Source organism: Hyperolius riggenbachi, chromosome 12 (assembly GCF_040937935.1).
Source record: "Hyperolius riggenbachi isolate aHypRig1 chromosome 12, aHypRig1.pri, whole genome shotgun sequence".
In the NCBI taxonomy this organism is placed as follows: Eukaryota; Metazoa; Chordata; class Amphibia; order Anura; family Hyperoliidae; genus Hyperolius; species Hyperolius riggenbachi.
Window position 1 is genome coordinate 61,423,358 of NC_090657.1, and position 22,255 is coordinate 61,445,612.

The window sequence follows — 22,255 nt, forward strand, 5'->3', positions numbered from 1 at the left end:
GGCGGGTTCACTGAACACAACAGGTATGCAGTGGCGGGTTCACTGAACAGGTATGCAGTGGCGGGTTCACTGAACAGTACAGGTATACAGTGACGGGTTCACTGAACACAACAGGTATGCAGTGGCGGGTTCACTGAACAGTACAGGTATACAGTGGCGGGTTCACTGAACACAACAGGTATGCAGTGGCGGGTTCACTGAACAGGTATGCAGTGGCGGGTTCACTGAACACAACAGGTATGCAGTGGCGGGTTCACTGAACACAACAGGTATGCAGTGGCGGGTTCACTGAACAGGTATGCAGTGGCGGGTTCACTGAACAGTACAGGTATACAGTGGCGGGTTCACTGAACACAACAGGTATGCAGTGGCGGGTTCACTGAACAGGTATGCAGTGGCGGGTTCACTGAACAGTACAGGTATACAGTGGCAGGTTCACTGAACACAACAGGTATGCAGTGGCGGGTTCACTGAACACAACAGGTATGCAGTGGCGGGTTCACTGAACACAACAGGTATGCAGTGGCGGGTTCACTGAACAGGTATGCAGTGGCGGGTTCACTGAACAGTACAGGTATACAGTGGCGGGTTCACTGAACACAACAGGTATGCAGTGGCGGGTTCACTGAACAGGTATACAGTGGCGGGTTCACTGAACAGGTATGCAGTGGTGGGTTCACAGCACAGGTATGCAGTGGCAGGTTCACTGAACAGGTATGCAGTGATGGGTTCACAGCACAGGTATGCAGTGGCAGGTTCACTGAACAGGTATGCAGTGATGGGTTCACAGAACAGGTATGCAGTGGTGGGTTCACAGAACAGGTATGCAGTGGTGGGTTCACAGCACAGGTATGCAGTGGCAGGTTCACTGAACAGGTATGCAGTGATGGGTTCACAGAACAGGTATGCAGTGGCAGGTTCACTGAACAGGTATGCAGTGGTGGGTTCACAGTACAGGTATGCAGTGGTGGGTTCACAGAACAGGTATGCAGCCAGCCAGGAACAAGTTAAGCCTAACTAATCTTTCCCTGAGAGACAGTCTGCAGCAGCTCGCCCTACTCTCACTAACGCAGGCAGCACACGAGTGACCGTAATGGCCGCCGCTGCCTGCCTTATATAAGGGGGGGTGGGGCTCCAGGGGCTAGTGTAGCCTAATTGGCTACACTGGGCCTGCTGACTGTGATGTAGAGGGTCAAAGTTGACCCTCAAGGTGCATTATGGGGCGAACCGAACTTCCGCAAAGGTTCGCCAGCGGGACGCGAACGCGAACCACCGAAGTTCGCGTGGAACCGTTCGCCGGCGAACCATTCGGCCCATCTCTAGTCCCCATACACTCCCCTATGGGGTAACCCTAATATCCCACATTTTACTTCTATACCTGACCCGTCCTTATGGGCACAATATGGGATCAAAGTACTAAAAAATATTACTAAGACAGGCACCTTACTGCCCTTTATAGAACTTAGACAAACATACAATATCTCTAGGCAGATGCACTTTAGGTACCTCCAACTATCACACGCATATGTAGCCCAGTTTGGTAGGGAGGGTGTACAGCTGGGGTCGGATCCGCTGGAGTCCTTGCTCATACAAGAAAACCTAGAAAAGCCCTTGTCGGCCATCTATGCTGATCTCCTTATTCAAATGGGCCACAATACTGATAAAATTCGTGCACAATGGGTAAATGATGTGGGTGAAATAGAAGACGAGGAGTGGGAGGGGGTAGTGGGTAGGGGAGCCGCGATATTAATCTCATCCAGGGACAGACTAATACACCTCAAATACCTTCACAGGGTATACTTTACCCCTAGTAGACTGCACAAAATCAATACTGCTCATTCCAATACCTGTACGAGATGTGGAGTACAAACGGGGACCTATTTACACATGTTCTGGACATGCCCAAAACTGGAAAGATTCTGGGCACAGGTGGAAAAAACCATTAGGGGGTGTTGGATTTACCAATTAACCTGAATATTAAAATGGCGATGCTAGGAATCTTTGATAAAAATAGCTACAATAAATATAAACAAGCTATGATCTTCACGGTATGCCATGTAGCTAGGAAAATAATCCTGAAACATTGGAATCAACCAGCAATACCTTCTAAGGCTGAATGGATCTCCTCCATTAATTCTATGTTACCCCTATGTAAGATGACATACAAAAGCAGGAACTGCCTTAAAAAATGTGATAACATTTGGTCCAGATGGTGTGATAAGCACTGCCGGAATCTCCAGATAGATGTTTGAATGCCTATGGTTGAATTAAACATAATTTACTGAGGTTTGGTTTCACTGGACTATGGTTGTCCTGTACAGGCACACCTATTATAATGCTACCTACCTTTAGGGTAAAGTGACTTTTATACATATTATATACGAGTAATGTTATAAAATGCTACATGTGACATAATGATCAGTTTCTCCTGATTTTTCTCTCTTTCTCTACGTGCTGCACTGTAAATCAGTATGGACGAGATCTCTTCTCTTTTCCTTTCCTCTCTATTTCCTAAGACTTCTCTCTCTTCTGCCCCTTAGGGGTTCTGACCTACTTGTAACTAGATGTTCTCTGGGTAAGTGTTGATTGTCTTACCCAAATGTTGTGTTGTTTTGTTATGTTTTTAAATAGAAAACAAATAAAAATTTACCTTTTAAAAAAAAACTCCACTGCAGCAAGGGCGTTGCTAGGATACTAAGACATCTGGGGCACTTTTGGGCACTTCAGCCGGAAAATGGGTGTGGCCATGTAATGGATTGTGGTTGTGGTCGTGGGTGGAGCCAAATTTACACGAACTTAACAGCGGTCTAAGTAGGCCTGCCCAGCAAAATGTTGGATGAAGCCCCCCTCTCCATTAATACAAAAATAAAAACAACAAAAATGGAGCATATCACATAAATAGGCAGTGTCACTTATAACTAGGCTGGGGGACATCCGGGGCACCCCAGAATAGATCTGGGGTATGTGCCACTGATCTTTGGGGCTAGCAACGCCCCTGCACTGCAGACTCCTGATCTGTGAGTTCATCTATAGCCATGTTGAGCCTAACCACTTACCTGTCCCCTTCCAGATGACACACGTATTTCACCACTGGGCTCCAGTCAAATGCTCCGGGCTTGTTAAGTAGCCATTTGTTGAACTCCTCCAGATTTGCCTCAGTCAAGTCAGAGACGATGATGTTACTAAAAGCTTCACAGGCTGAGAGGAGCTGATAGATGGTTGGGCCAGTTCCAATATCAATTAAGGTCTCACCTTTCACTTTACCTGCATGGAACGAAATATAGATATAGATAATGGCAGTTGGTGCTATCTGGTTTTTTTTCATGTCTGCCAGTATTAAAGGTGACTATGTGGATCAAACAATATGAACAAATTACATGGCGAATATCAATCATTTCTTGATCTCTCTTCAGCAGGGCCTTCGTCACTGAACGTGGGGTGGCACCATGCATATTACCCTGTTGGTGCACTAGACTGTCATATAATTGATTGCAAAAACAAGGATAAAGCCGGCCTTTTTTGACATTGTTAGCTCCTAAAATATTTACACAGCATGCCACACCCGCCCCTATGTACTAGTACCCAGTTGTCCCCAACCTTTCCCAAAGGGGCAACGTTTCAGTGCTTGACATAGGTTCAATCTTCCCTAGATACACCACTGGCTTTGGAAATCTATAATCATGGACCCTGCAATGTCCAAGACATATTAGTTGCTACCCATAGGATGTCTTATGTAAATAATAAAGAGGAACCAGTTTTCACCTTGGTCGTTGAGAAGACCTTTTGTCATTTTTAAGTAGATGAAGAAAAGGTTATTTTTTACCTGAAGTGAAAATCTTGGCCAAGTGCTTGAGTTTAAAGAGCAGACGTGAATTTCCCAGGGTGTCTCCATCTACATTATAATAGCTATTCAGGTATGCTTTGGGACTGAAAAATCTGTGGTAGCTCTCTTGGCCGTAGAGAAGGTCAGACATGGCATCCATTGGGTGTAGATGTCTCTTGGTGATGTCAAGTGGTCTCAGCTGGAAATGATGTGAAAATCTTTAACACTCCTTTTAAAGCTTGGGACTATTTGATCTGTCAAACAAGGTGAAAGTTCACAAGAAGAGTTTTAAACATGGAAATAATCCAACCGCAAAATTTGTTCTGTTCTCAAACCAAATATTGCATATCACATAACTAATGAACTGCTATGTGCCAACTGCACGGTATATTTACGTAGTTTTTGGCAGAACACTTGAATTAATCTGTGAATAATTTAACCACTGTAACAGTTATTGTGGCGCAGACTGTTAAATTTGGGCGCAGCACTGTAATAATTGGTAAATTTACTGCTACAAGAACTCCACTATAGAGATTTCGCAAACATCAGATTGTGGGTTCGCGAACGTCAAATCCGAACTTCTGGAAAAAGTTCTGGAAGTTTGGGAGGGCAAACCTCCATAGATTTCAATGGGCAGGCGAATTTTGCAAACTACAAAGACTGTTTCTGGCCACAAAAGTGATGGAAAACTAGTTTCAAAGGCTCCAACGACTGGGCAGGGGCATGGCAGAGGGGAGTCCATACCAAAAGTCTCACTAAAAATTACGGAGTTGACGCAGAGTCAGGTTTTGATTGCTAAAAGGCAGAAATCACAGTACATTCTAACATTTGAGGAAAAGAGCTGCTTTAAAATGTCCAGAATGGTAATGTAATGGTTATGCCCGCTTCAAACTGACAGACCAAACGCCACGTTTACCGAGATTGAGTGCTAACAGGTCTGTAAGGCCCTTAGGGCCTGTTTCCACTACAAGCAGATTTTGCATGCAGAAAACTGACTCCAATGAATGTCTATGGGCCTGTTTCCACTGAACGCGATTTTTCCGATGCAGATTTCCCATAGGCATTGGAGTCAGTTTTCCGCATGCAGAATCTGCATGTAGTGAAAACAGGCCCTGAGGTGTGTGGGCGCTGCATGCTCATTCAACTAAGGCAGACTGGCTCAGTGTACAGCTGAATTTTGATTTTTTTCTTAGGCCTGGTTGTGAAAGTTATTGATAAAAAAATTATTTTGAATGTTATTTGTGTACAGATTTGGTATTTATAACAAATGAAAAAATAGAAATGTATTTATAAAAAATTCAAAATTTCAATGTAATGTTTAGATAATGTCAATGATAATTTTCTAAAAATGTTAAGTCAGCAGGTATCAGGCTGGCAGCAGGCCTGCCTGCCATTCGTGGTGGGGGTGATGTGGTGGTGTTACCATCAACTCCAAAGCAAAGTCACGCAGTGGAGGCTTGCCGCCAGTTGCCATTGGTGTTCAGTGGGTGGCAGGCTGGCAGCAGGCCTGCCTGCCATTCATGGTGGTGGTGCCACCAATTCCACTGTAGAGCCACACCGTGGAGGCTTGGAAGCAATGAAATGCAGGCTAACTGAAAGTCCATCATGGTGTCTGAAGAAGCAAGAATGAGAAGGGAGGGTGGTGGGTGGTATGCATGAACTGTAAACTGTAAACTGAAAATACATACATATATAACCTTTTTGTGTGTTTGTCAATTTTAAAATTTGAAAAAAATTCTACAATTTGTTTTCTGAAATGTTAAGACAGCAGGTGTCAGCCGGGCTGGCAGCAGGCCTGCCTGCCATTCCCGGTGGTGGTGCCACCAATTCCACTGCAGTGCAGAGCCACGCAGTGGAGGCTAGCAAGCAATGAAATGCAGGCAACCTGAAATTCCATCAAGGTGTTTGAAGAACCAAGAATGAGAATGGAGGGTGGTGGTGGTGGTGGTGGTGGTGGCTGGTGTGCGCCGTGAACTGGCACCCTCCTCTTTTTTTTAGTTTACCTTGTTTGACAGTTATTTTTTTTTAAAACTTACATATATAACATATTTGTGTTTTTGACATTTTGATAATTGAAAAAAAACGACTTTAATAAAATTCTACAATGTTTTTTTCTGAAATGTTAAGACAGCAGGTGTCAACTAGTGTTGGGCGAACAGCGTTCGCCACTGATCGGGTTCTGCAGAACATCACCCTGTTCGGGTGATGTTCGAGTTCGGCCGAACACCTGGTGGTGTTCGGCCAAACTGTTCGGGTTCGCCCGAACGGCTCAATGCCTGGCCGAACAGGGCCCCTGTTCGGCCGAACAGGGTCCTGTTCGGCCAAATACGGCCCCCCTATGGGGTCGCAGGCATAAGGGGGGAGCATGCCCCGATCGCGGGGGGGGGGGATCGGAAATTCCCCCCACCCCCTCCGCTAGCGCTCCCCCCTCTGCCCGCTTCCCCATACAAAAGTTTAAGGAAAGTAAAATAGTACCATGGTAGTGGCTGGCAGTGGCACTGTGAAGTGAGTGAGGAGGAGGAGGAGTCCGGAGAGTGACGCGTTGAGGGAAGCCGGGCAGTGGGCGGTTCAGCGGTAGTACCCTTGTGGTACTTCCGCCCTTTCTCTGACCTCACGTCCTCTGCGTGATGACGCATACGAGGGTACGCGTGACGCGTACCCTCGTATGCAGAGGACGTGAGGCCAGAGAAAGGGCGGAAGTACCACAAGGGTACTACCGCTGAACCGCCCGCTGCCCGGCCTCCCTCAACGCGTCACTCTCCGGACTCCTCCTCCTCACTCACTTCACAGTGCCACTGCCAGCCACTACCACCGGTACTATTTTACTTTCCTTAAACTTTTGTATGGGGAAGCGGGCAGAGGGGGGAGCGCTAGCGGAGGGGGTGGGGGGAATTTCCGACCCCCCCCCCGCGATCGGAGCATGCTCCCCCCTTATGCCTGCAACCCCATAGGGCCCCCAAAAGCGGGATGTTCGGGGAGTTCGGGGTTCGGCCCGAACATGCCGAACATCGCGGCCATGTTCGGCAAACGTTCCCGAACCCGAACATCCAGGTGTTCGCCCAACACTAGTGTCAACCAGGCTGGCAGCAGTCCTGCCTATCATTCCTGGTGGTGGTGCCACCAATTCCACTGCAGAGCAACGCAGTGGAGGCTTGCAAGCAATGAAGTGCAGACTACCTGAAGCTCCATCAAGGTGTTTGAAGAACCAAGAATGAAAAGGGAGGGTGGTGGTGGGGGCTGACGTGCGTCGTGAACTGGCACCCTCCTTTTTTTTTTTTTTTTTTAGTTTATCTTGTTTGACAAAGTTAGTTTTGAAAAATATACTTACATATATAACATATTTGTGTTTTTGACAATTTGAAAATTGAAGAAAAAAAAATTACTTCTCATAAAATAAAATTCTACAATTTTTTTTTCTGAAATGTTACTTTGATAACTGTGGTAATTCCAGAGCTAATACCTGCCGACGAGCGCTGACCTGTACGGTGCCATAAAGAAGTTGTGCTGTTTACAAACACCTGTGCCTTCTCAAGTTGTGAATGTCAAAACAATCTTGAATCCAACAAAACCAAGACGCATCGCACAGAAAATTTTGCTGCAGATAAATTGCAAGCTTGGAGGAGAGCTGTGGGGAGTGGACATTCCCTTGAAAAATCTGATGGTGATCGGAATTGATCTACCATGATGCCGGCTGAAGTTCCCGTTCAGTGACAGGCTTTGTGGCCAGAATAAATTCTTGCCTGACCCGCTGCAACTCCCGTGTAGTCTTTCAGCTTCCACCTCAGTTGATTATGGATGGCTTGAAGCTGTACATTGTGGCCACTCTCCCGAAATACTACGAGGCAAATCATGCACTGCCAGAGAAGATTGTGGTGTATTGACCTGGAGTGTCAGATAGACAGTCCAGCACAGTGCAGAATTATGAGATCCCGCAGTTACAGACCTTTGTTTCCCTCGCATGATTGTCATCGTAGTGCAGAAAAGGATCAGCACCAATCTGTATTGCTCCGCTTCCGGAGCATTTGTCACTCCTGCTCCCGGTAATGTCGTGGACCACACCGTCACCAACTGCGACTGGGTAGATTTCTTCCTGCTCTCCCACCATATCAGGCAAGGATGTGTCATTCCCACTCACTATATATGTGTAATGAACACTGCAAACCTCAGCCCTGACCATCTACAAAGATTGAATTTCAAATTGTGCCACATGTACTAGAACTGTCCTGGGACCATCCGAGTGTCTGTCAGCACCCTGCAAATATGCCCACAAGCTGGCTTTCTTGTCCGGGCAGTTGCTTCACCATGAGCCTTCTATTCAGCTCTGTGATGAGCTTATCTTTCTTTAAGTGTTGGGAACAACCAGCACTAGCGTCGTGACGGGGGTGCGGGGGGTGCGATCCACACCAGGTGGGGTGATCCCAGCCTCCCTAGAGGGGGTGCGCTGGATGGGAGAGCCGCGGGGAGGGCAGCCCAACATTTTTTTTTATATATTTCTTAAAAAAACTCTTTTCCCCTGGGGGGCCCCCTCCTATCCTCCCCCTCCCTCACCTCGGAGGGCCCCCCTCCTATTACGAGCGACGGAAAAGCGGCGGTTACAGTAAAGTTACGGCGAGGTAAAGCAGAAGATAGAGGTCCAGCTGCCTCCTGGGCTACGCTGTCTCCTCTATGCCGCTCGCACTGCTTCCTGGTTTAGTGCGCGGCAATTACAAAGGAGACAGCATAGATTGGGAGGCAGCTGGACCTCTATCTTCTGCTTTACCTCGCCAGAACTTTGCTGTACCCGCCGCTCTCCCGCCGCTTGTAATAGGAGGGGGGACACCCAGGTGAGGGGGAGCATAGGAGTCGGGCCCCCACTGGCTACCCACCCGGCTACCTAACTGCCCACCCGGATACCTAACTGCCTACCCTCCCACCCAGCTACCTATCTACCCACCCGGCTACCAATCTGCCTACCCTCCCACCCAGCTACCTAACTGCCCATCCGGCTACCTATCTACCCACCCGGCTACCTAACTGGCTGCCCACCCGGCTACCTATCTACCCACCCAGCTACCTATCTGCCTACCCTCCCACCCGGCTACCTAACTGCCTACCCTCCCACCCGGCTACCTATCTGCCCACCCAGCTACCTATCTGCCCACCCGGCTACCTATCTGCCCACCCAGCTACCTAACTGCCTACCCTCCCACCCGGCTACCTAACTGCCCACCCGGCTACCTATCTACCCACCCAGCTACCTATCTACCCACCCAGCTACCTATCTGCCCACCCAGCTACCTATCTGCCCACCCGGCTATCTATCTACCCACCCAGCTACCTATCTGCCCACCCGGCTACCTAACTGCCTACCCTCCCACCCGGCTACGTAACTGCCCACCCGGCTACCTAACTGCCCACCCAGCTACCTATCTGCCTACCATCCCACCCGGCTACATAACTGCCTACCCAGCTACCTAACTGCCCACCTGGCTAACTAACTGCCTACCCTCCCACCCGGCTACCTAACTGCCCACCCGACTACCTATCTGCCTACCATGCCACGGGCGTCCCTACATAGGGCAAAATGGGGCATGCGCACTCCCCTGGCTAGCTTCTGCCCCCCCTAGCTACCCGGACGTGGCCGGCCCTCCCTCCCTGGGGTGGCAGCGGAGAGAGAAAAGAAGCGGCGGGCACAGCGGCGCTGCCTGCCACATCACTTAATTCTAAAGGGGGGAGCGAGAGAGGGGGAGCCCCAAGATGAGGGAAGGGGGGGGGGGGGAACGTCCTCCCTTCCCCACCGCTTCTCTTCTCTCTCCACTGCCACTGAGGACACCTATAGATCTGGCTATTTAAACTGGGGACACCTATAGACCTGGCTATCTATACTGGGGGGCCCTGTCACTACCTAAACTTGGGGCTCCTGTCAGCTGTCACTACATACACTGGGGGGGTCCCTGTCACTTCCTAAACTGGAGGGCACCTGTCACTGCATACACTGGGGGGCTCCTGTCATACCTAAACTGGGGGTACCTGTCACTAACTGAACTGGGGGGCGCCTGTCAATACCTGAACTGGGGGCACCTGTCACTACCTGAACTGGGGGGCCCTGTCACTACCTAAACTGGGGGCTCCTGTCACTACATACCCTGGGGGGCACTTGTCACTACCTGAACTGGGGGGCACCTGTCACTACATACACTGGGGGCATCTGTCATTACCTAAACTGGGGGGTACCTGTCACTAACTAAACTGGGGGGGCTCCTGTCGCTACCTAAACTTGGGGGTCCTGTCACTACCTAAGCTGGGAGGCTCCTGGCGCTACCCAAACTAGGGTGCACCTGTCACTACCTAAACTATCCAGGCCAGCCAGCCCAGCATCACCACCAGCAAACCAGCCCAGAATCACTGTCAAAAAGGCCACAGCATCACCACCAACAGTCAGGCCAACATTTACTTCAATCAGCCAAGCACAGCCCAGCATCCCTGCCAGGCCGGCCACAGCATCCCCGCCAGGCCTTTCAGCCCACACATCATCCCCAATCCAGCCAAACAGTATTGCCTGGCACAGCAGCCAGTAGAGGAGAATTCAGAAGCCAGGTGAGAGGTGTCTACCATATTAAGTGGGCATTCTGCCTATTTATGTGAAATGCTGTTTATTTATGTGCCTCATGACTGCTGAATTTGTCTTGTTGGGGGCCTCATGGTTACTGAATTTGTCTTGTGGGGGGCCTCATGGTTACTGAATGTCTTGTTGGGGGCCTCAAGATTGCTGAATTTGTCTTGTTGGGGGCCTCATGATTGCTGAATTTGTCATGTTGGGGGCTCATGATTGCTGAATTTGTTATGTTGGGGGCCTCATGATTGCTGAATTTGTCATGTTGGGGGCCACATGATTGCTGATTTTGTCTTGATGGGGGACCTCATGATTGCTGAATTTGTCTTGTTGGAGGGTCACATGATTGCTTTCTGCGAGACTATGGAAAAAGCTGAATCCTCATCATATGAGACAATAGCTACTTTTTAGCTTTTTAAAACAGAAAATACAACTGGGAGGTTCTAAAAAAAAAATGAATACATTTTTCAGGAGTAGGATGGATGAAGTTGTTTATCTTCACAGTTTATTTTCAACTTGGATTTTCCATAATGTTCATGTATGAGTTAAAACGTTTGTATTTAGTTTAAATTGCTGTTGCCACTTTGCGATAGATAAGTGACTTTTGGGTTGCAGTTTGGGCATTCGGCCTTCAAAAGGTTCGCCACTACTGTCCTAATCTAATGTCCCACCATTGCTAAATTCATGTAAATTTGTCTCCACCCATAAATACACCCACATTCTGGTCCATGACCACACCCAATTCTTCCATGACCGCACAACTTCTTCCCCTCCCCCTTTTTGCCTTTCTATCTGCCCACCCGGCTAGCTATCTGCCCACCCTCTCACCCTGCTAGCTATCTAACCTATACTAGAGGCAGCTACCTATCTAACCTATACTGGAGGCACCTACCAATGAAACCTATACTGGGGGCAGCTACCTATGTAATCTATACTAGGGCACCTACCTATGTAACTTGTATTGGGGGCACCTACCTTGCTAGCCTATACTGGTGGCAACTATACTGGCTACCTATATTGGAGGCACCTACCTAACTAACCTATACTGGGGGCACCTACCTATCTAACCCATGCTGGGGGCAACTATTCTGGCTACCTATATTAGCCCACTGCCTTACTGTTACAGTTACATTACAGTTACCCCCACCCATGTGATGTCATGTCCACACCCATTTTTTTTTTCGCTGCGCGCTTTGCTTTTGTGTGTGTGTGTGTGTGTGTGTGTGTGGCGGGGGGGGGGGGGGGGGTGTTGGTAAATTATCTGCACCAGGTGTCAAACACCCTAGCTACGCCACTGACAACCAGCATCATTTTTTTGTCCATCTCCCACACAAATACCTTGCTTTGAATAGCCTTCCCTTTTGTTTTTATTGTGTTGTGCTCAGGGATCATGCTCTAGATCTCTTCCAAAACTGATTTATCTTGAAATATTTTAGAATTTATTATTATTGTTATTATTATTATTTTTTTTTTGGGGGGGGGGGTGTATAACAGTACAAAATAAACCAAACAACAGTTAATGTGTTGAGTGGGAGTAGTTGAGTGGGAGTATCCCACTCAACCGGGCTTGGGCATCACAGTATGCTTACTAAAAGGGGCATACAAACTTTAAGAGGAGCTAAGGGTTTAAAAGTGGTGACACCTCTGCTAACAGTTCCACCACTTTGTGCTTATAGGAAGTGTCCAGTAGCATTGCCACCCAGTACAGGTCGTTCTGTAACCATTTTTATACGGGGGTCCCTCCCTCAACAGGCAGGACAGTGTGAAATACTCCATTTGAACAAGGATGGATGCCGAGATAGCCAGCTCCTCTTCCTCACTAAGGTCACAAAGGGCCTCCTCCTCCCCCCAGGCCCTCAGTGACAGTATTCTGTCTGTGGAGTATCACACAGACACAGAGCTATGCAATAGTGCAAACACAATACAGTGATAACAGTGATAACAGAGGCCCCTCAAAGCAGGCTGGTCGTGGCCAGATGGAGGCTACTTCCGCACGCACCCTGATCACGCTCCCACCATCGAGAGAATTCTGCGCGTGCGCAGTAGTGATTTCTCCATAGATGAGCATGAGCAGAATGCTGCCATGCGCAGGGACCTGATGAGGAGGCGCGTGGCCGGCCAGCTTTGAGGGGGTTGCTGTTGGTCCTTGGAGGGTCGCAGAACGGCGTGAGCACAGGATGACTGCTTGCAAGAAGCCCCAGGTAAGTTAAACTGCTTTTTTCAGACTTTAGATTTCCTTTAACATAGGATCAACTTATACATCTGCTTCCACCCTGCTGAATCGGACACATGGCACAGGCCCTTATTCATTTAACTTTATCTCCTATGATTTCTTCGAAGGGAAGGGTCATGCAGAGGGGGTGCACAAATTTAAAAAAGGGACCTCACCCCCCCCCTCCCCGAAGTGCACAGTAGTACCTATAAGTGATGGGGGACCTTTCCCTCAGCCCTCTTGTCCTGCAGTGACATGTGACCTTCACCCCCCTCCCCCGGCTCTCCAAAAGTCCCAAACCATACCCCTAAGCCTCTCCATTTGACACACACATTCAGCCACAGAAGTGCTGGCTGCATTCATTGGTGTGAAGTCAGTTAGACCTGTCACTGTTGGCCGCACGTTCCCCCCTCCTCATTTCTGGCCAGGGGGGTATTGGTTATCATGTGGGTGCTGAATGCTTAGGCTGGGTGCCATGTGAGCCTGGGTGCGGGTACAGGGTGTCATGTGGTTTCTGGCTATGGGTGGGTATCGGGTGTCATGCGGGTGTTGATTGCAGGTACTTAGTGCCATGTGAGATCTGGGTGCATGTACTGGATGTCATGTGGGTGCTGGGTGCAGTTACTGGGTGTGACATGAGTGCGAATACTTGGTGCCATGCCTGTACTGGGTGCTGGATATGGGTGGGCTTTGGGTGTCACATGGGTTTTAAATGCAGGTACTTTGGGTGTGGGTACTGGTTAAGTGTTGCTTGGCGCAGATAGTGGGTGCCATGTTGAGGCTGTGTGCAAGTGTGAGTACTGGGTGCAGGTACTTGGTGTCATTTGAGTGTGAGTACTGGGTGCCAGCTATGGGGGAAAGGGGTGTGGGTTGAGAGAAGTAGAGTTCAATAAACAACAGTGTGGGTGCTGCAGGAAAGGGAAGTAATTGGGGTTGCTGGGGGAGGTAGATGTCACTGGGTGTGCTGGGGAGGGAGAGGTCAGTTTAGGTGCTGAGGGAAGTCACTATGGGTGCTGCTGGGGACAAGAAGGGTGCCATTGGGGGAGGGAGAGGTCACTGTGGGTGCTGGGTGGCAGGATCACTGCAGTGCTAATGCTGGGGAGTGAGAGGTCACAAGTGGGTGCAGTGTTAAGGGTGAGGTCACTGTGGATGCTGGGAGAGGGAGAGGTCACTGCTATCAGGGAGACATCATCTTACCTGCTGCCACACAGCTGCAGGGATGGTTACACTAGGAATCCTGTATGGTACCTCTTTACTCCAAAGTGTCCCAGATGCAGAGGAGCTTCCCCTGATTAGATGTAGATGTAGTATGAGGGTTTACCTACAAAATCTGCTCATAGTATTCAAAATATGTTGGCCCTCTTACTACATGGAAATTAAAATTGGATGTGTGTACTAGGCTTGCGAATCTGGCAGATTCTATGAATGGCTTGTAGGAGTTATGGCAGTTAATGAAGCTGACAGTGGCTATATAGGTTACAGCAGGGGTCCCCAACCTTTTCCGGCCCGGGGACCACTTTCTGACCACTTTCTGGTGCTTCCTAGTGGACAGTGTCGTGCACAGTGGGTACGGGGGTGCGGCGGCATAGCTAGCATAGTTGCCCCAGTATAGGAAGTTTAGTTGCCCCAGTAAGGCTAGTATAGTTACCCCAGTATAGCTAGTATAGTGCCCCAGTATAGCTAGCATAGTGCCACAGTATAGCTAGTATAGTGTCCCAGTATAGAGATGGCCCGAACGGTTCGCCCGCAAATGGTTCCAGGCGAACTTTGGGTGGTTCGCATTCGCCAGCGAAGGCGAACTATTGCGGAAGTTCGGTTTGCCCCCATAATGCTCCATTTGGGTCAACTTTGACCCTGTACATCACAGTCAGCAGGCACATTATCGCCAGACTACACTCACTCCTGGAGCCCCCTCCCCCCCCCCCCCTTATAAAAGGCAAGGTTCTCCATCAGTTTTACAGTAATTATTGTAATTAGTTAAGGGACAGCTGCTGACAGACTCTGCTAGGGAGACCTTAGTTAGGCTCTTGTAGGCTTGTTAGCGTACTCCTTGTTATTCCTTATATAGCACCCCACAACAGCTCCCTTCCTCGCTTCCTCCCTCCTCCTCCAGAGGAGATAGGTCTTGTCTTCCAGAGAATTGTAGGATTTCAAAAGCCAGCTCACATACATTGGCCGGGAATCGAACCCAGGTCTAGTGCTTGGTAGGCAGCTCTCCTCACCACTATACCACCAACACTACATGCTGAAGCCAGCCTAGCATGCACCATTATGATATATCCGAGAGAAAAATGAGCTTGCTTAGGGATTTGTAGGATGTCAAAAGCCAACTCACATACATTGGCCAGGAATCAAACCCAGGTCAACTGCTTGGAGGGCAGCTATGCTCACCACTATTCCACCAACACTACATGCTGAAGTCAGCCTAGCTGCCCTGGGAAGGATAAAAGCTAGGTGGTAGTTTTTCAAAAGCCATCTTACATACTATGGTTCGGGAATTGAACCCAGATCTCAGTGTATGTTAGGCAACTGACTTATCTGCTATACCACAAACCACACTACATGCTGAAGCTAGCCTAGCATGTACCATTATCATCAATCCAAGAGAAAAATTAGCTTGCTTAACAGTGGCGTCCCTACCATGGGGCGGCCAGGAGCGCTCCGCTCCGGGTGTCAGCTCCAGGGGGGGTGTCATCAAGGCCTCCCCAGAAGCCTTGATGACACAGGAGGGGAAGCAGCGCTGAAGGAGGGGTGGCAGCGTCGGCGGGGAGGGGGGAAATACCCCCCCACATCTCCCTCACCTGGGTCCCCTCCTTCGGCGCTTCCCCTCCACGGGCGCCGGCAACGGGCACTGACAGGGCGGCTGATAGCCGCCCTCAGTTTACCCGAGCAGGGCTACGGGAAGATGGCCGCCGAAGCCCGCACTGGAGACAAAAATAGACGGCAAGATGGCCGCCGACGCCATCTTGCCGTCTATTTTTGTCTCCAGTGCGGGCTTCGGTGGCCATCTTCCCGTAGCCCTGCACTGATGACGCAGCAGGAGACGGCGCGGGACATTCAAGAGGAGCTGCGGAGGCTGCCTGGGATTCGGAAGAGAGGTTTCATCTGCAGGTAAGTGAATGTTTTTTTTTTCTTTTACAGGTGCACCGGCCCGGCCACCCACCGCTGCTGCCCACCTACCCACCGCTGCTGCCCACCACCTACCCACCACTGCTGCCCACCTACCCACCAGGCTACCCACCGCTGCTGCCCACCTACCCACCGCTGCTGCCCACCTACCCACCACTGCTGCCCACCTACCCACCAGGCTACCCACCGATGCTGCCCACCTACCCACCGCTGCTGCCCACCTACCCACCACTGCTGCCCACCTACCCACCAGGCTACCCAGCAGGCTACCCACCGCTGCTGCCCACCTGCCCACCGCTGCTGCCCACCTGCCCACCACTGCTAGCAGGCTACCCACCACTGCTGCCCACCTACCCACCACTGCTGCCCACCTACCCACCGCTGCTGCCCACCTACCCACCACTGCTGCTCACCTACCCACCAGGCTACCCAGCAGGCTACCCACCGCTGCTGCCCACCTACCCACCACTGCTGCCCACCTACCCACCACTGCTGCCCACCTACCCACCAGACTACCCAGCAGGCTACCCACCACTGCTGCCCACCTACCCACCACTGCTGCCCACCTACCCACCACTGCTGCCCACCTACCCACCAGGCTACCCAGCAGGCTGCCCATCTACCCACCACTGCTGCCTACCTACCCACCAGGCTACCCAGCAGGCTACCCACCACTGCTGCCCACCTACCCACCACTGCTGCCCACCTACCCACCACTGCTGCCCACCTATCCACCACTGCTGCCCACCTACCCACCGCTGCTGCCCACCTACCCACCGCTGCTGCCCACCTACCCACCACTGCTGCCCACCTACCCACCACTGCTGCCCACCTACCCACCACTGCTACCCACCTACGCACCACTGCTGCCCACCTACCCACCGCTGCTGCCCACCTACCCAGCAGGCTACCCACCGCTGCTGCCCACCTGCCCACCACTGCTAGCAGGCTACCCACCACTGCTGCCCACCTACCCACCACTGCTGCCCACCTACCCACCGCTGCTGCCCACCTACCCACCACTGCTGCCCACCTACCCACCAGGCTACCCAGCAGGCTACCCACCACTGCTGCCCACCTACCCACCACTGCTGCCCACCTACCCACCACTGCTGCCCCCCTACCCACCAGGCTACCCACCATGCTACCCACCTACCCACCACTGCTGCCCACCTACCCACCAGGCTACTCAGCAGGCTGCCCACCTACCCACCACTGCAGCCCCCCTACCCACCACTGCTACCCAGCAGGCTGCCCACCTACCCACTAGGCAATCAGGCTGCTCACCCTTAACCACCTACCCACCACTGCTGCCCACCTACCCACCAGGCTACCCAGCAGGCTACCCACCGCTGCTGCCCACCTGCCCACCGCTGCTGCCCACCTGCCCACCACTGCTAGCAGGCTACCCACCACTGCTGCCCACCTACCCACCACTGCTGCCCACCTACCCACCGCTGCTGCCCACCTACCCACCACTGCTGCTCACCTACCCACCAGGCTACCCAGCAGGCTACCCACCGCTGCTGCCCACCTACCCACCACTGCTGCCCACCTACCCACCACTGCTGCCCACCTACCCACCAGACTACCCAGCAGGCTACCCACCACTGCTGCCCACCTACCCACCACTGCTGCCCACCTACCCACCACTGCTGCCCACCTACCCACCAGGCTACCCAGCAGGCTGCCCATCTACCCACCACTGCTGCCTACCTACCCACCAGGCTACCCAGCAGGCTACCCACCACTGCTGCCCACCTACCCACCACTGCTGCCCACCTACCCACCACTGCTGCCCACCTATCCACCACTGCTGCCCACCTACCCACCGCTGCTGCCCACCTACCCACCGCTGCTGCCCACCTACCCACCACTGCTGCCCACCTACCCACCACTGCTGCCCACCTACCCACCACTGCTACCCACCTACGCACCACTGCTGCCCACCTACCCACCGCTGCTGCCCACCTACCCAGCAGGCTACCCACCGCTGCTGCCCACCTGCCCACCACTGCTAGCAGGCTACCCACCACTGCTGCCCACCTACCCACCACTGCTGCCCACCTACCCACCGCTGCTGCCCACCTACCCACCACTGCTGCCCACCTACCCACCAGGCTACCCAGCAGGCTACCCACCACTGCTGCCCACCTACCCACCACTGCTGCCCACCTACCCACCACTGCTGCCCCCCTACCCACCAGGCTACCCACCATGCTACCCACCTACCCACCACTGCTGCCCACCTACCCACCAGGCTACTCAGCAGGCTGCCCACCTACCCACCACTGCAGCCCCCCTACCCACCACTGCTACCCAGCAGGCTGCCCACCTACCCACTAGGCAATCAGGCTGCTCACCCTTAACCACCTACCCACCAGGCTATCAGCTTGCCAACACTCAAATCTGCTACCGATATTGTGTATTTTGTGGTCAGATCTGCTACCGACATTGTGTATTTTGTGGTCAGATTAACTGCCGACATTGTGTATTTTGTGGTCAGTTTAACTACCGTCATTGTGTATTTTGTGGTCAGTTTAACTACCGTCATTGTGTATTTTGTGGTCAGTTTAACTACCGTCGTGTATTTTGTGGTCAGTTTAACTACCGATATTGTGTATTTTGTGGTGAAATCTGGTGCTGACATTGTGTATGTTCTGGTCAAATCTACCGCAAGATTGAATGATTTTTTTCTGGTCAAATCTGCCGACATGATTGAATGTATTTTCTTGTGAAATCTGCTCACATAACGTGTAATGTCTGGTGAAATGTTCTCGCATTACGTGTATTTTATGTTGAAAGCTTCTGACATTTTGTGTATTTTCTGGAGAAAAGCTGCGCAATAATGTGAATTTTCTGGAGAAAGGTTGACTAAAACTTGGGTGCACTTTTAAATTAGCTCCGCCCCATCCGGTCATAGCCACGCCCATTTTTTCGCCGCGGCGCGCTTCGCGCGACGCAGGTGCTGAACCGTGTGTGGGGGGGTGTCTTTCAATACCTAGCACCGGGTGTCAAATGCCCTAGGTACGCCACTGTTGCTTAAGGATTTGTAGCCAGGCATGGCCTTGCCTTTTGTGTTCAACAGTTGTCCGAAGAAACCCGGAAGACTTGTGATTTGAAGAATAAAGAGTGAAATTGTTCCTTTGAAAACCCTCTTTTTCTGCTTGGACTTTTGTATACATGTTGATCTGGGGTGGAGCTGCACTACCTACATTTTATTCAGGCTATTTTGTTAGCGGTTTCCAACTGCCGAATAAAGCGGCATCTCCTTCCACAGACATCACCTGCCAGCAGTAAAGAGGTCTCCTGTGTTGAATTGTAGAATGTAAATCAAGGAGAGGAAAGATTTTACAGTGGACAAACACTGACTAAATCATTTATAAATAATTATTGTAAAAAGTAAGCACTATTTTTCATTACGTTATTTTCACTGCAGTTCCTCTTCAAGGCATCCCTCCCTACAACTGAAAATGAGGGACACACCGAGAGGGACAGAGTGAAAGATGGATGCAACAAAATAAGTGCAATTTAAAGGATTTGGCTGATATATTAAATATACACAGGATACTCTGTGACATTTACAGACAGACAGACTATTTGGTAGCCAGTATTGTTAGAAATCGCCTTAACTGTTTAGACACCAGCAACTTCTTATATTATTGTGTCTCACAGACTGTGAGATAACTTGACTCAACACAGCAAGCAGGAGATAGACTTTTCTCAGGCTTCTTCAATATTTAAGGAGTTTATTCACTACACAGATAGACAGATACAGTTCATCATATCCTAGCAAAGCAGATCCTCATGTTTAAGTTCTTGGTGTTACAGCTCTTGACTAACCTTCCTCCTGAATGTTAGTCAGTTACCTTCTTTCTAGACTACGTTACTCTAGACTACCTATGTACAGCATACATTAGATCAGATTACATAAAGAATGAAAATACTTAGAGGTCCCAGTCAGCATCTAGATAGCATGAAAGTAGGAAGCAGAGCAGGAATCAGAGTGAGCTCTGACAGCTCATCCGGCCCTTTAATACTGACCAGGAAAGAGTTAAATGTGACCTCATCTTAGCCATCCCCCAGACCGAACTATTGGCTTAGACCCCTCGTGGTGTCATAATACACACCTACTCGATTAATATTTAATGTCACTTCTCACTTACATACAGGAATTTGGTATTTTGTAAATATGGCCTATGTTTACTGTTCTTGTGGTGTACATGTTGAGGTCAGTGAGACCTGTGGCCTTGTCCATAGAACAGCTTCTTGGTATGTTCTAGTTCTGCTGACAGAACTGTAGATTTTCTCTCTCAGAGAAAATCCCCTTAAAGGGCAGGTCTGCACCCCAAGCCTTTTTGACTAACTCAGTCCAAATAACTAAGGCCTACTTAAATTATAACAAGTATTCGGTGAGATTCCCCCCTCCCCAATATTAGGTGCTCAGAGGTCCCTTCAGTATTAGGTAATCAGAGGTCCCTTCAGTATTAAGTAGTCAGTGGTCCCCCCAGTATTAGGTAGTCAGAGGTCCCCCTCAGTGTTAGGCAGTCAGAGGTCCCCTCCAGTATTAGGAAGTCAGAGGTCCCCCTTAGTATTAGGCAATCAGAGGTCCCCTCCAATATTAGGTAGTCAGAGGTCCCCTCCAGTATTAGGTAGTCAGAGGTCCCCTCCAGTATTAGGTAGTCAGAGGTCCCCTCAGTATTAGGCAGTCAGAGGTCCCCCTTAGTATTAGGCAATCAGATGTCCCCTCCAGTATTAGGTAGTCAGAGGTCCCCTCAGTATTTGGTAGTGATATTTCCCCCCAGTATTAGGTAGTCAGAGGTCCCCCACAGTATAAGGCAGCCAGAATACCCCCCCCCCCCCCAGTATTAGGTAGTCAGATGTCCCCCTCACTCATAGTACTAGATAGTCAGGTGCTACACAGCAGCACAGATACATTTCTCTCTCTCCCTTTCCCTCCTCCTGCAGAGCTCTACGCACACATGCAGGGGGTGGGGGTAGCTATCAACTGTAGTGTGGAGTGAATAGCCCAGGACATAAGCAGCTGGGGGCGGGGCTGCAAGAAGGGCATGCAAATTTGGGGCAGTCCAACCCAAATCGGGACAGTTGTCAGGTATGCTAAGAACCCCACGGCAGGTAAGGCCTGGTGAAGGAAAGGGCCAATCAGTGATTGTTCAGGAGGCCAAACATCCTCATCCCTTCTCTCTTGACAAGGGATTTATCTCCCTTATCTTCTGGTTCCTACTTGTCTTGCCTGCCTTCTGCTCCCCACCAACCTGCATTGTGCCCATGTGATGTTGGGTTAAATAAAAGACTTTCTGCCATACTCCATGGCAAGATCTGCAGGGTGGTCAGTTGGCTGAAGGTGTAATGGTTAAGGGCTCTGCCTCTGACACAGGAGACCAGGGTTCGAATCTCGGCTCTGCCTGTTCAGTAAGCCAGCACTAATTCAGTAGGAGACCTTTGGCAAGTCTCCCTTACACTGCTACTGCCAATAGAGCGCGCCCTAGTGGCTGCTGCTCTGCTCTGGCGCTTTGAGTCCGCAAGGAGAAAAGCGCAATATAAATGTTATTTGTCTTGTCTTGTCTTGTCTTGTCTTGTCTTGTCTTGTCAGGGCACAATAAGGGGAGGCCAATTAACATCTAAAATGGAGGCACTATATAAATAGTCGCCACAGTCTTGACAGACAGGGGCTGCCTGTATAATTATAAGTCTGTTCCCCAAAATGACCTCAAAAGATCATTGCCATTGCCCAACGTCTGTACAACACTTCATTTGTGTTGGATTCTCCCTTCCCACAGATTGCACGTGTTTCATGTGGATGTTTGTCATTTCACTATGACTATGGTAGAGATTAGATTGTGAGCTCCTCTGAATACAGTCAGTGACATAACTAAGGAAAGCAGGAATAGAATGGAATAGGGTTAGGTATCAGCAGAGGGAGGGTTCTGCGTGACAGTAGAGTTAGGTTAAGTTGTAGTAAAATATCGCGAATATTTACCAATGTTTTACTATCCTCATTAGGACTGTAAATATTTCTTCATTTTCATTATTATAGACGGTGTTTTGCAATTTGGCTTCATCCCTAGTCCTATTTAATACAATTTTTTAACATATTTATTGTTGTAACTCAGATAAAAATGAATAAACTATATAAAAAAATTGTTATAGACTATATTTTACATTTACAACATCACCCACGGCCTTTTTTCCTGGCATCCTTATTAGAGATGGCTCGAACCTCCGATTTTAGCTTCGCAAACCTTGAATGCGAACTTCCGACAAAGTTCACGTTCGCTCAATGATAGAACAACAATGACTGTCCAGCTGATCGAATTTGGTCTGTCCACAATGAAGCAACAACCTTATTATCTTGGGTGTGCCCCCAACACACTCATACAGCCGGCAGTCATTGCTTCATTGTGATACGCAAGCCCCTTCACCGCGGCAAGGTAACGATCACGAAGGGGAATTGACAAATGTACATGCCTTTTGTTTT

General features: G+C 50.1%; 1 protein-coding gene across 1 annotated transcript in view; it reads right to left on the reverse strand.

The window, feature by feature from the left end:
• Positions 1-22,255, reverse strand: part of LOC137542423 (nicotinamide N-methyltransferase-like) — a 60,818-nt gene that overhangs the window by 21,123 nt on the left and 17,440 nt on the right. The window contains exons 2-3 of the mRNA XM_068264316.1: positions 3,824-4,077; positions 3,057-3,264 (exon numbers count right to left, since the gene is read on the reverse strand). Of these exons, the coding sequence (XP_068120417.1) occupies positions 3,057-3,264; positions 3,824-3,983 (368 nt within the window). The 5' untranslated portion in view covers positions 3,984-4,077. The remainder of the gene's footprint in view (positions 1-3,056; positions 3,265-3,823; positions 4,078-22,255) is intronic.